We start from the raw sequence: 12,175 nt of genomic DNA on the forward strand, positions 1-12,175 counted from the left end.
TTTTTTTTTTTTACCAAAACAGTGGCACGTTTGGCTAGGCTAAACAAAAAGGTTTAAATCTGTCGTATTGCCAAGTCTGGGCTGTCAGTTTTGCCACATTAGGAAGTTCGCACAAACTTTCATTTTCAGTGAATATTCGAACCTAACATTAGTGTAAATAATTGATTAAATGGCGATCTTAATTATTTATATTCAAGTGTTGTATTCAAGGATTCAACATGGATAACATTAGTGTATTATTTGTGTTGTGTGATGTGTTTTAATATAATGAAAATCCACACAATTTCTATGTTCATTCCGTTATGAGCAAGTGAAAGAGAGATAAGCTTCACATGGCTGCAGATTCAACATTTGGTACCATGAAATACGAAATTTTTTTTGTATATACCAGTATTTATTCAATTATCCGGCAAAATCTCGTATCTGGAACTAGCCTGGTCCCTTTGTGCTGGATAAGAGGGATTCTACTGTACAACGATTTTCTGGAGACTAGGTAGGAAGATTTTATCGTTATATCAGGGTTATTGTTGTAATCATAATTAATTACATAATATACATAAAAGTAATAATTATAATTAAATGCAACACAAATACAAATACACAAAACTTGGAACTTGGCTGAAGAAAACTACTGTACTGAGGAGTTATGAATAAAAACCGAAAAATATGAAGAAAAAAATTGGCAGACTTTGGAAATATGTGAAATTTTCTCGAAAAAAAATATTAACATATTCTAATTCAGAAAACATGACGCAAAATTAGCTTACTTTGTTTTCGTTGTCAACCTCAACATGAGTGAGTCTGCCTCAATGTCCAGAAATTCAGATATGAATACCAAAATTAAGCTGCAGTCAAAAACAGAAAACGTCATAAAAGCAAATAAGTAACAATGAAATATAAGCCCTTCCCCACGCAAGACTTCTTATTGGACAACCAAAATGGCCTTGTAAAGGAGAATTTTTTGATGGGTAACCGGACTTTTGGCTGGACATTGCCATCAGATAAACACGTTCACATATTGGACCTTGGTGATGACTCAATTTGTAGGAAATGTGGGATGGAGGTTGAGTCATCACCTCACATTTTGCTGGATTATACAGGGGCTTATTTCACAATACAAACAATTTACAAATCACAAATGAAAGATTACAAAATGCTTTAAACTATGTTTTATAATGCAAACTTATTAGTTTGTAAAGTTTAACGAAGTTTACAAAATCAGCTAAAGAAACCCCAGACCCCAAGTTCCCTGCCTCAAAATATTTTGTAGATGTTGTATTTTGGACTCTTTCCACATTATTAAATTGAATGTTGTTCATTTTTCCAGGAAGAGACGTGGTGCCATCAATGCGAAGCAGCTGGCTTACCTCGAGAAATACCGTCCTAAGTCTCGCCTTAAACTGAAGAATGGCCACAAGAATGCATGCTGTCTGCAGTAAGCAGCAAAACCAGCCCCTTTTGCTGTATCCATCACATTAGGTTCTATTATTCAACAGGTGGACGAATGACGTTGCTTCAGTTTGTTCAGGCCATTGAGAATTATATTTTAATTGCTTGAGTTGAGTAGCTCCTGACCAAGTAGACAAACTCCCCTTCTCAGAAATACGATTGGCCACTGAATAAAAATTGATTAAATTTTAATTTGAGAACCCAATTTATTTTAGCTCCTGGTTTTTTATCTTCTATTGGAAATTTTAAATAAAATTGTAAGAGATATGCAGCATTACTTTTGTTTGGGATTTGGAATGAAGTTTCAGAGAATGAATCAGGAGAGTTTTCATGATTTGACTGCAGTTATTTTCATACGCTATAAAATGAGTGTTTTAATTGGATTTTATTAACAGGCGTGCAATCATGGTGTAGGGTAGAGATCTTACGTAAGAGAGGAATTGTGAAAAGTAGGATATTTGTCAGATGATGCCAAGCTACTTGTAAATATTTTCTTGATCGAAGCACTGCCGAAAACGTATCAGGTTTTGTACAGTAATGAAACACTGTGTTCACAAATAATAATAAAAAAAAATAATAAATAAATATATATATGTATATGGAGTCCTAAAAAAAATAAAATTAGCATAAATTTTTAAGTAGTGCTGCATCTATATATTCTTTTCTGAAGTTTATTTGCAGCTCAAAGCAAAACAAAGAAAAAAAAGTTAAAGAGTAATTCAGATAATCAAAATTATAATTTTCTATTTAAATTGACAGTAAATTAGACGACAAAATATGTTCAGAAAGACTTCAAAAATGCTTAACGCAGGGCAGTTTCGGCAGCTTTGAGCTGGGAGTTGAAGTGCTGGAACTCACAAGTCTTGTATCTTCGGAAAACACTGCAATAGGGGTATTTATGATGTACTAATATTTTATTTTAGTCTTGAATTTTATCAAAATGTATAAAAAGCCAAATGGATTTTTGAATTATCAGAAGTAAGAAGGCTTTTTATTTTATGCTCAAAATTTTGTTTGCGTTTTGTAGAATAATGCTGGATGTTTGAAAGTCCTGTTTGTTGACATAAAACGTTGCAAGACATGTTGAGATTAGTATAACAAGAATAAACTAAATTGAGTAAAGCTGCAGTTGATTTTGTTGACGTCGGAGAATGTCTTGGTTGTATCCAAAGAACCTGTTCAAAAATTATTTTGGTATTTAGAAATTAAATCGATTCCTGTGTATCGTGTGTGAAAGTTAATTCAGAGAGTGTGTAACTGCGTGAATGTAAATCGATTGAGACGGGCCGCATGCACTAACGGTAAGCCATACAGATATTTTTCACTCGATCTCGAGTTTCGGTCTTCAGGCCTTACAATGAAAAAGGCTTACTAATTTCATATCCTGATATGATAGCTGTGACAATTGAATTTGAAGACCCTTACATAATACTCATTGGCATAATGTCTCGTTACATTATTCAGGACAAAAAAAAATGAACTTTGATTAATTTTTGAACAGGACTAAGGAAATGCCATTTGTGGATTCTTTTTTGTGTCTGGTTTAGTATGAAGAATTGTAGTACTCGCATTATAATCCTGTCAAGGAGAAAAAATAAATACTTACAGATTGCTGGTAGTTAACCTCGAAAGTCTGCACTGTAAATGTTTCAACATAGTTTCATTTTGGATTTAATACGGTTGGTTTAAACGAGTACCATTAAAACTTCTCCCTCTGGACAGGCTCAACGGGGAGTATTCATTAGTAAATTCTATAACCTGCGAATTTTTAGGAAGACTTCACAAAAAAAAGTTTTAATGAGACTTAACAAAATTCGACATTTTGGTTGTCTATGATCATATATGTATATAATGTCTGTACTTTGAGTCCACAGCTGTGACAGCTGGGGCAGCGCAATATTACTGTTTTTCCTGCCTTGGTGATTTTATTTGTTGTCCCACACTTGAATGTAACAGACTTCTAAAGATTGGGAGGATGGTGAAGTGCAGTAACTGAATTTGTCTTCTGCTGAAAAAAGAAATAAAAAAAATAATAAAACTAGTTTTTCCTGAAATATTGTCGCACCATCGGATCTGTGCCCCTTCAGCGCTGTCGTCGTTCTTGGAAAAGTTGACGCCTCTACTCACCCCATTCCACCAGTTTCTCTCCCACTACGTAAAATAGCAGGCCACGAACCTTGCCGAATAGGGATGTTGCCAAACTTCCGCCAAACAGTGTCATGTCTCTTGAATATTGCTTATAATAATGTAAGGTTAATTATTACTTATTCATAATTTAATTTAAGTAGGTCTAATGACGCTGATTGCCTTACGGTTGTTTGCAGATAATTATATTGTTATAGTGGATATTTATTGGTTAAATTGAAATTACATCAGAAACAACATCACTTTGCCAGCATTTTTTAACAATATAATGTGGATGTATCCATGTTTCGTCTAAATACACAATATACTTTCCTTCTCTGCGAAATTTCGCAATTTTTCTTAAATAACTTGCCCTCCATGCTATAATATCATTTCTTTCAATCAAAATACATCTTATATTTCTACATTTTTTAAATCTAAATCCCATGTCTCGAATCACTTTCCGTAGCGTTTCTCTCCCTCCTTGGATATTGATTGCTTCTCTTGCAACCTTCAATAATTTCTCCAATGTCGGAACTTCTTTCTGCATCGTATAAAATTCTTGTATCTTTCTTCTTAAAATACATTGGTTTATATCATATACAAGAATTAAAGGTTCCCTTGGTCTGTTCTTCCCTGGTGATTCTAGCTTTTCATCTCCTGGCAGACTCCCTCTCTCCTGATTTTCTTTATTAGGCGCTCTGACCTGCCTATATAAATTACATAAGAAAGTAGTATTATATTAGTATTAGTTAAGTAAGTAATTTTAATACGTAATGAATTGAAATAAAATAAGCCTCACCTGTGATAGCAGCTGCTCTTTTCGTTGCCTGATTTATAGGAAACAAATATTGACCTGTTCGTTTCTCTTCATCGCAAAATGCTATTACTTGCTTAATAATATTTCTTTCGCCACTCCGTGCTACAGTATTCATGTTGAGTTGACAACACTGGACTGCAAGTGCAAATAAACTGTCCCGCAAGAAGGCTCAAAATTGTGAGTAGTGGGGGAGAGAAAGGGAGAGGGATAGAAAAGAGAGAAATAGGAATGCAGGGAGAGAAATGAATTGCCGAGGCTGAAAAGGAATTAAGGTTCAGTTCGCATATCTTACGGGGGCACAGAACCGATGGTCGGACTATACTTTGCCTTCTGTAAAGATCCCACAGCCCAGTTTCCTACTTTGACTGATTTTATAGACTAGAATAAATGAATCAAGAGCAAATATTTGACCACAGACAAATAAAAGAATCTTATACAGTAGTACTGTATTACCACTGTAAGCAAAGTATTTTTATGCTAGTGAATGCGCACATGTTGAAAATGTGCATTCGTTTAATAAAAGAGTCATCCCCCAGCATAGGTTGAATGTGAGTAGGATGTTACAAATCGTGTGAGATTTTACACTTCAGAATATTGCCAAAGAATTATAATATAAAGTATTACATGTTATTTTTTTATAAAATTCTCTATTCCAAATACTACAACTATGTAACTTGTATGTCTTGTATTATAAGTATGACGTGATTCCCTTTCTCATTTCAGTTTGCAAAATCACTTCAATAAACACTGATATGTGTGAATTGGAATTTTTTTTGTCTTTTTCCACATTCAAATTTAATTTCAGGATAGATTTAGCAAAGTAAAGATGACACTGATGTGTTGATGACTTCTTCGCATATTAATGCTTATCTTTCATTGGGTTAAGTTTATTATTTAAGTCTTTTTAGCAGTGACGGCTCGTGAACTTGTGGATCGGGAGAGCTGCAGTAGATTTCGGTACATACAAATTTCACTTCTTGATACCATTACTAATAAGTATAGGACAAAAATAAATGCACTATATATCGAAAAACCAAAACTTCCTGACTTAGTTGGGAGATGTCTGTGAGACCATTTGCTAATTCCTAAGAAAAACTAATACCATCGATTTCACTCTGAATTTCAGATCGGCAGACACTCAACATGCAATCTACCAGTTCATCCTGAATTGTCTTAGAATAACCTTAAACAGTGGCATGTTCCAAATGATTTTTGAGAGGCTCGTTTAGATTACTGACGAACTGTAGCAACCCACGAAACACATCAGGGTTCTTTGAATCGTTTTTTCATCATGTCCCTTAAGGGGAAGTTCATATTGGCCACAAAATTTGATACAATCAATTTTTTTTTTATAATTTCATGATTTTTTCTCACTTCTTGATTATGTTTGAGAATGTTTGTTCTGTTTTTCACTTAATTGCACAGCAGTATGAGTTGCGTAACATAGCCAATGAAACAACATTTTTCAGGTGAGACTGCGAAGATTCGTGCATTTTGCTTTTTAGGGGTAAATATCCTAAATCTGTCACACCACTCCTACCCAGTCCATGCAGCATCACCACTGAAGAGGAGGCAAGGAAAACAAAATACAGATTTTTTTTTTTGTTCACATCCACGTAACCACAAATGCTTAGCGTGAATTTCATTGTTATACTTCCTTACATATATGCACTATTTCGGCTGGATGAAGCTTAAGTAAGATTTAAGTCTGGTAACGGACGACCCTTTAGGCTGGTATTCATAGTCGACACTTTCGATTAAAGTGTCCTTTGGAAGACGCAAAGTATCACTTTTCCGTTGCATAGTCGACACTTTGGTGCAAAGGAACACTTTGGATGAAAGTATAGTTCCGACCACACTTTGAGCCGAAAGTGACACTTTGTAAAAAAAAAAATGGCGGACGTCTTGGAAGTTGTCGATTATTAGAACGTGCGGAAGAGATGACACAATGTGGACAATGTACAAAAGCGCTACATTAGAGATAGGCCTAAAGACAATTCCGTGGAATTTTATAATGATATAGAATTAAAAAAAAACTGTTCCAATCTGATAAAGAAACTTATTGAGACTGCTTATATTTTCGATGACTGGTTGACAAAAACGAATAATAGAGGTTTGCCAGTGCCTCCAATAATACAGTTATTGACTGCATTAAAATTTTATGCTACAGATATGTACCATACATTAATATATATAATATTATAGTTCAGGTATTTCTGTAGTAACATTCGTATATTTAGAACCTCAATTCGATGAAGTGATATGTAGGTAGATATGCCTATATAACCTATTTTTTTTATAACTAAAACGAATTTAACTTGCATAATATTAAACTACAATCTAATGTAGGCGTAATTATCTTAAATTAGCATTGAGAGACCTCACGTGCCTGCCTTCTAAGCAGATTCCATAATTATATTGGGTTTAAAATTATTTTGATTTTTGTTGACTACCTGTATTTTGAAATAAGATTTATCTTGATGTTGATATAATCATTACTGTTTTGATACCAGTAATTTTCACGCCGGTAAGCAATACATCTACTGTCTCTAGTTCATGTGCAGTCATAGCCTCACCATGAAAAGAGATCTCATACTATTAGGCCTATTTTGTTATGCATTGTAAAAACATTTGGCACTCAAAATATTCCTGAAGAGGAGGTAATAATGGAAACGAGAGAGAGATAATAATAATAATAATAATAGCAGTAGTAATGTGTGTATTTTATTCTATTTTTTACTTCTATTCACGAAGAAGACAAAAACGAAAATAAAGGAAATAACACAATATATCAATGAAGGAGATATGTATAAAACCTAAATTAACGATATAAACAAAACTTAACCCACTCAATCCAACTTAACCTAACTATATAAACTAATAGAAGATATGTACAAAATCTAATCGAACTATATAAATCAGTGGAACGGATACATACAAAATAAACTTAGCGACATAAATCAATGAAAAAGATATGTACAGAACCTAATCTAACTATATAAATTAATAGATCAGCAATGTACTGTACAAAACCTAACCTAATTTCACCCGGTATCACTATTTAATAAAATTTTATGTATCTAAACTGACTGGAATAATCTAAACTATCGTCAACAAAAACTAGAAACTGAAATAAAACAACTTTAAATATATATTTTCTTTCTCGCACGATCAATGAGGCTCCCAATTCAAATCACAAGCATTGTAATTTGTAGGTTATTACGCGTTATACGTCATTAATTTGTTATTGTTTCTTCACTTGTTTTGAAAGGCATTGTGGGACTTCTGTTACCAACCAAATTGTAACTCTTCACTTTGCTGGCGTAAAGTGACACTTTGTAAAGTGCACTTCTTCAATCGTCTATGAATACCACTAATGTGAAAGAGCCACTTTCGTCAAAAGTGTCACTTTGCAAAGTGGTGATATAAAGTGTCGACTATGAATACTAGCTTTAATTTCACTTCATTACATCAATATTCTCCGCAAGGGAAAGTTGAGAAAAATAAAATTAATATTCTGTAGTTCACACATACTCATGCTTGCAAATTTGCACTGGTTAAGTTACGGTATTAAGACGTCACACCAAAGCAACACTCAGATATACTGATGGTCAACAATTTTCTAAAACTGGAAAAGAAGTCTCTTTCGTATTTTACGTGCCATATCAAAAGGATTCTACTCGTGCAATCATTAAGAGTTAAGGCAAATATTAGGTTCTGCTGGAGGCTGGATATATACGTAATAATAAGGCAAAAGAGAATATTAATTTCGTTATATTAACTCTATAAGATTCCACAACAATAAGTATGTGAAAAGAAAATAAAAATAGAGAATCCATTTGATGCAGCATTACAATAGCGGTGTGAGAGGGGAGGAAAGATCCCTTGTGGCCTGGCTCTGCAAGCCACTGCAGCGAGATATGGGTTTTAAACAGCGGCAGTTTCCCTCTGCTTCCCTTCACCTCTCTACCCCCTGACCACCCTGCAGATCCCAGGACGACTTTGAATGCAGTGTCAATTCCAATACAGTCGACGCGCAAAAAGATTATGCATAAGATAATAGTACATATTCCTGGCCAGATGAAATATAAAGCAATTTACCAATAAAAGCTGTAACAATTCTTCTACAAATTAAAATAAATATTATTTTTATTTTCCTGTCAAAGCAGGGAGTGCTGCAGCTTCGCAGCTCTTATTGACGAGCCGCCCCTCTTTTTAGCTGATGTTATACTGCCATCATTCCATTGTAAGATGTTTAGTTGATTCTGTACCATTAAAGTAGTCCCCGCCCGGAGTGAAAATGGCAAGTTGTAGCCGATTTAAGTGAACACCATGTTTTAACGTTTTGGTGGCTACTTCATTCACACACAACCCCCGGAATGTCTGGAGGACCACACCTGCTGTTGGTCGACGGGTCCATTGGATCTAGCTGGGAGATCTTGTTGATCACCAGCTTTCCCTCCTTAAGCCAGTGGAGGACGAGTGAACTAAATGAATCTAAGATAAAATTGTAACATGAGTTTGATAGCACCTTGTGTTGTTTGTGCTTGCCCCTGAATCCAAGTATCATGTTTAATTATAATTGTGTAATTTCAGTCTACAACTTATCAATATATATTAATACAGAATTAATTTTCTGTCTTATTACATTGCAAAGTTACACAATTTCAAGGGGAAAAAATGGAACTCCCTGCATCATAATCCACAGTTAATTCCCGATTTACCACGAAAATCGTCTGTAGCTGCATTTAGATTGGCAACAGGCCATGATTGTTTGGCCAAACACCTGCATAGAATTGGAATATATCAGTCCCCTAACTGCCCATTGTGCAACTCAAACCAAGAAATGGATTCGGAACACCTCAAAATCTGTGCTTCAGTGGCCGACCATGATAATATCACAGTCTAGTATATAGTCACGAAGCTCAATACTTACTAAATATGCAAACATAGACAGTTGAAATACGCATCCATAGATAGTTGCTAACCATCAGGATCGCTACTATTGCCTCATCACAGACCCTTTCCCCAGCAGACGATAAAATGTATTGCACTTTCGATATTGTATTCTTTTGAAAAAATTAACACTTTTATTCCACTATTGAAATATGAAATACATAAGGTTTATATATTATTTTCATAAAGCATATATTATATTTTATAAACTCACCTTTCTGGATCTTTTGGAAGAAGGATAACTCTGACCTCATTTTCTTACAATATTTATAGTACCACAAACGTCTCCTTGTCCCATATTATTATTCAAATTATTGTATTTTAGCCAGTTACAGTTATTACAACCGATAACGAACATTTCACAGTTTACACAACTTTTCACAACAAAGCGAAATACGGCACAGTCAATGCCTTTTCGATCTAGACCAGGCCGTAATGTATGTTCGGGTTTTCTATTTCAGTGTATGTAGCTCAATGAAATATTACATTATAACTTTATTGCATATCATTGCTAAGTTTTATTTAGTGTAATGTGTCCATAAGTTCCGTTTACTTCTTGTTGCATAATATGTTGCAGAAATAATTACGAAAGTGTGTTATTTTAATGTGAAGAGAATTTTACGTGTTAACATAATCTGTTCGCATCACCATAGTGTAGAATGGAAGCTATTTTGAGGTTCAATAAAAACGAATTTATATTGTGATTTTAATTTAGCACATCTACCTTCCTTAATTGTAAACAGAAAATTTACCATACCACTCTTATGAAATTAGTGTACGTACGATTGTGTTACTTCGTCTCTTAGGTAGTAGATAAATACAATAATTCAGTACTCAATTGTAGTATTAAAATACAGACAAATAGAATGTGACTGGTGTCACACATGACATTATGTTTAATTATAATGTATAATTGCGAATATAGGAATATAAGTTAAATATAGTAAACATAACCTGTAATTTCCATATGACATAACATATATATGTAGTGGCAGGACATTGGAGAGCACTAAAATTAGACAAAGGGGCAACTGGGACAGTAAACATAACCTATAATTTCAACATATCTAAATATCCGTGTGGTGCAATTGAAAATTATTGAATCGTGCATAAATGAATGTACAAGAATTTCGCAATATTTAATCCAAATAAAGGCAGGTATTACACATACGAACAACGTAATTTTCACACCAAAAATAATATTACACCTTAACTCGCAAGGAATTATGTCTGAAGTGTCTCCTAATCATTGTTTTAAATTTTATTAATGCAATTACACTAAATTATATTATATGTTACTCTTTACGCATTCCATTTAATTTATATGGTTGAAACGCTGCCCTTCGTGATCAGGTTAAGCGATTACATGGTCTGCCTTATGGCCTATATTAGATCATGATGGCAGTGACACAGTCTATTGTTCCTAGTACTCACAGCGCTCCAAGCGGCTAGCAACTATTGCGAGAAATGCAAAAAATCACCCCAAGCTTCGTGACTGTATATATAGTAAACTGTGATAATATCTTTGAAAAATATTGGAGTGCAAGAGGTCAAATGACTTTGTCAAACGCCTGGTATTAGAAAACAACAACATTGCAAAGTTATATTTCCACAAATATTTTTCACTTATTTGAAAGGTCATCTTCAGGTGGAGAACACAATAAATGGCACATTGAACACAGGTAATGTACAGTGAGAGAACATTTGTACATATTATAAAATTGAACGTGTATAAAAACATCAAATTATATGTGAATAATAAAGTGTTTGTCATTTTAGCTTGCAATAAATAACATTTAATAAAACTTGTAATATGTTAAAATTAATCTTATAATATGATAACCACACTTTAGTTAAGTTTATAAATGTTATATACGGTAATCAATTTTAGGTCGTGTTGTATGCACATATTTGAAATTTAAAATATTTAAAAGTTTAAAATGGCAGTAATTACTTGCTGGTGATATTATGTTCAGATAAGAAAAGTCATTAAAGAGATCCAAGCATTGGCATTCTATGTGTGTTTGGTTTTCAATCATTTTTAGCGATGAGTTGTAATAGTCCTAATATTTAAGATCAAGACTATGGAGCCAAATGTCGAAGGTATCGCATTGTTGCGTTACAGTGAATGTGACTTATTTATTGCATGCTAAAATAACTCAGAACCACTCTGAAGGCTCTGAGGATGGTGTCAAGTAGCACCGAAACAGCTGTAAGCCGCACATGCTTACATAATTAACACGAGTAAGATCACCATTTAATCAATTATTTAAAGTTCAATGTCGCCCATTCGGCAATGACTGTTAAAATGGAATACAGAGGAAATAATTTTATTATTACATTTAATTAAACAAAAGACAACAAGAAAAACAGCTTTGAAATAGGTAAACTGGAGAAATGCTACAAATGAAGAGACATTATAGATATAGAAATGATAGAATTGAGTCAAATCCACAGACAGAGCAACAATGTTACAGCTTCAACACTGCAGCAGAGTTCTTACAAGACAGGTAAGTGAGCACATCTAGAAACTGTTGATCAGAAAAGCATGCTGTAATTTTATTGTAGGGTGGCTAAAGAGTAACTCTATGTAAGAGTCGTCAATAAATATAAGTTATTAATTCATTTTACCCCAAAAGATGCTGAACAAAATGCATCTGGAGTAGTAAAGCTTGTGTTCTGGAAAGAACTGTGAATAAGGAGAAATATCTAATTCCAAGTGAGAATTTTCTAAAAAACTCAGGGAAATTGGTGAAACTAGAGACTTCGTACGTTTATCAAGACAATGATCCCCAAGCATAAGCTTTGGGTTTTATACAGTGAGCT

At 33.9% G+C, this 12,175-nt stretch overlaps 1 protein-coding gene across 5 annotated transcripts in view; it reads left to right on the top strand.

Annotated features, from left to right (window-relative positions):
- Positions 1 to 3,490, top strand: part of PRL-1 (PRL-1 phosphatase) — a 370,785-nt gene extending 367,295 nt beyond the window's left edge. For all 5 annotated transcript variants that reach the window (XM_069822445.1, XM_069822447.1, XM_069822446.1 and 2 more), the window contains one exon: positions 1,328 to 3,490. In XM_069822445.1, the coding sequence (XP_069678546.1) occupies positions 1,328 to 1,439 (112 nt within the window). In that variant the 3' untranslated portion in view covers positions 1,440 to 3,490. The remainder of the gene's footprint in view (positions 1 to 1,327) is intronic.
- Positions 3,491 to 12,175: the final 8,685 nt, after the last annotated feature.

The sequence above is a fragment of the Periplaneta americana genome, chromosome 3 (assembly GCF_040183065.1).
Source record: "Periplaneta americana isolate PAMFEO1 chromosome 3, P.americana_PAMFEO1_priV1, whole genome shotgun sequence".
In the NCBI taxonomy this organism is placed as follows: Eukaryota; Metazoa; Arthropoda; class Insecta; order Blattodea; family Blattidae; genus Periplaneta; species Periplaneta americana.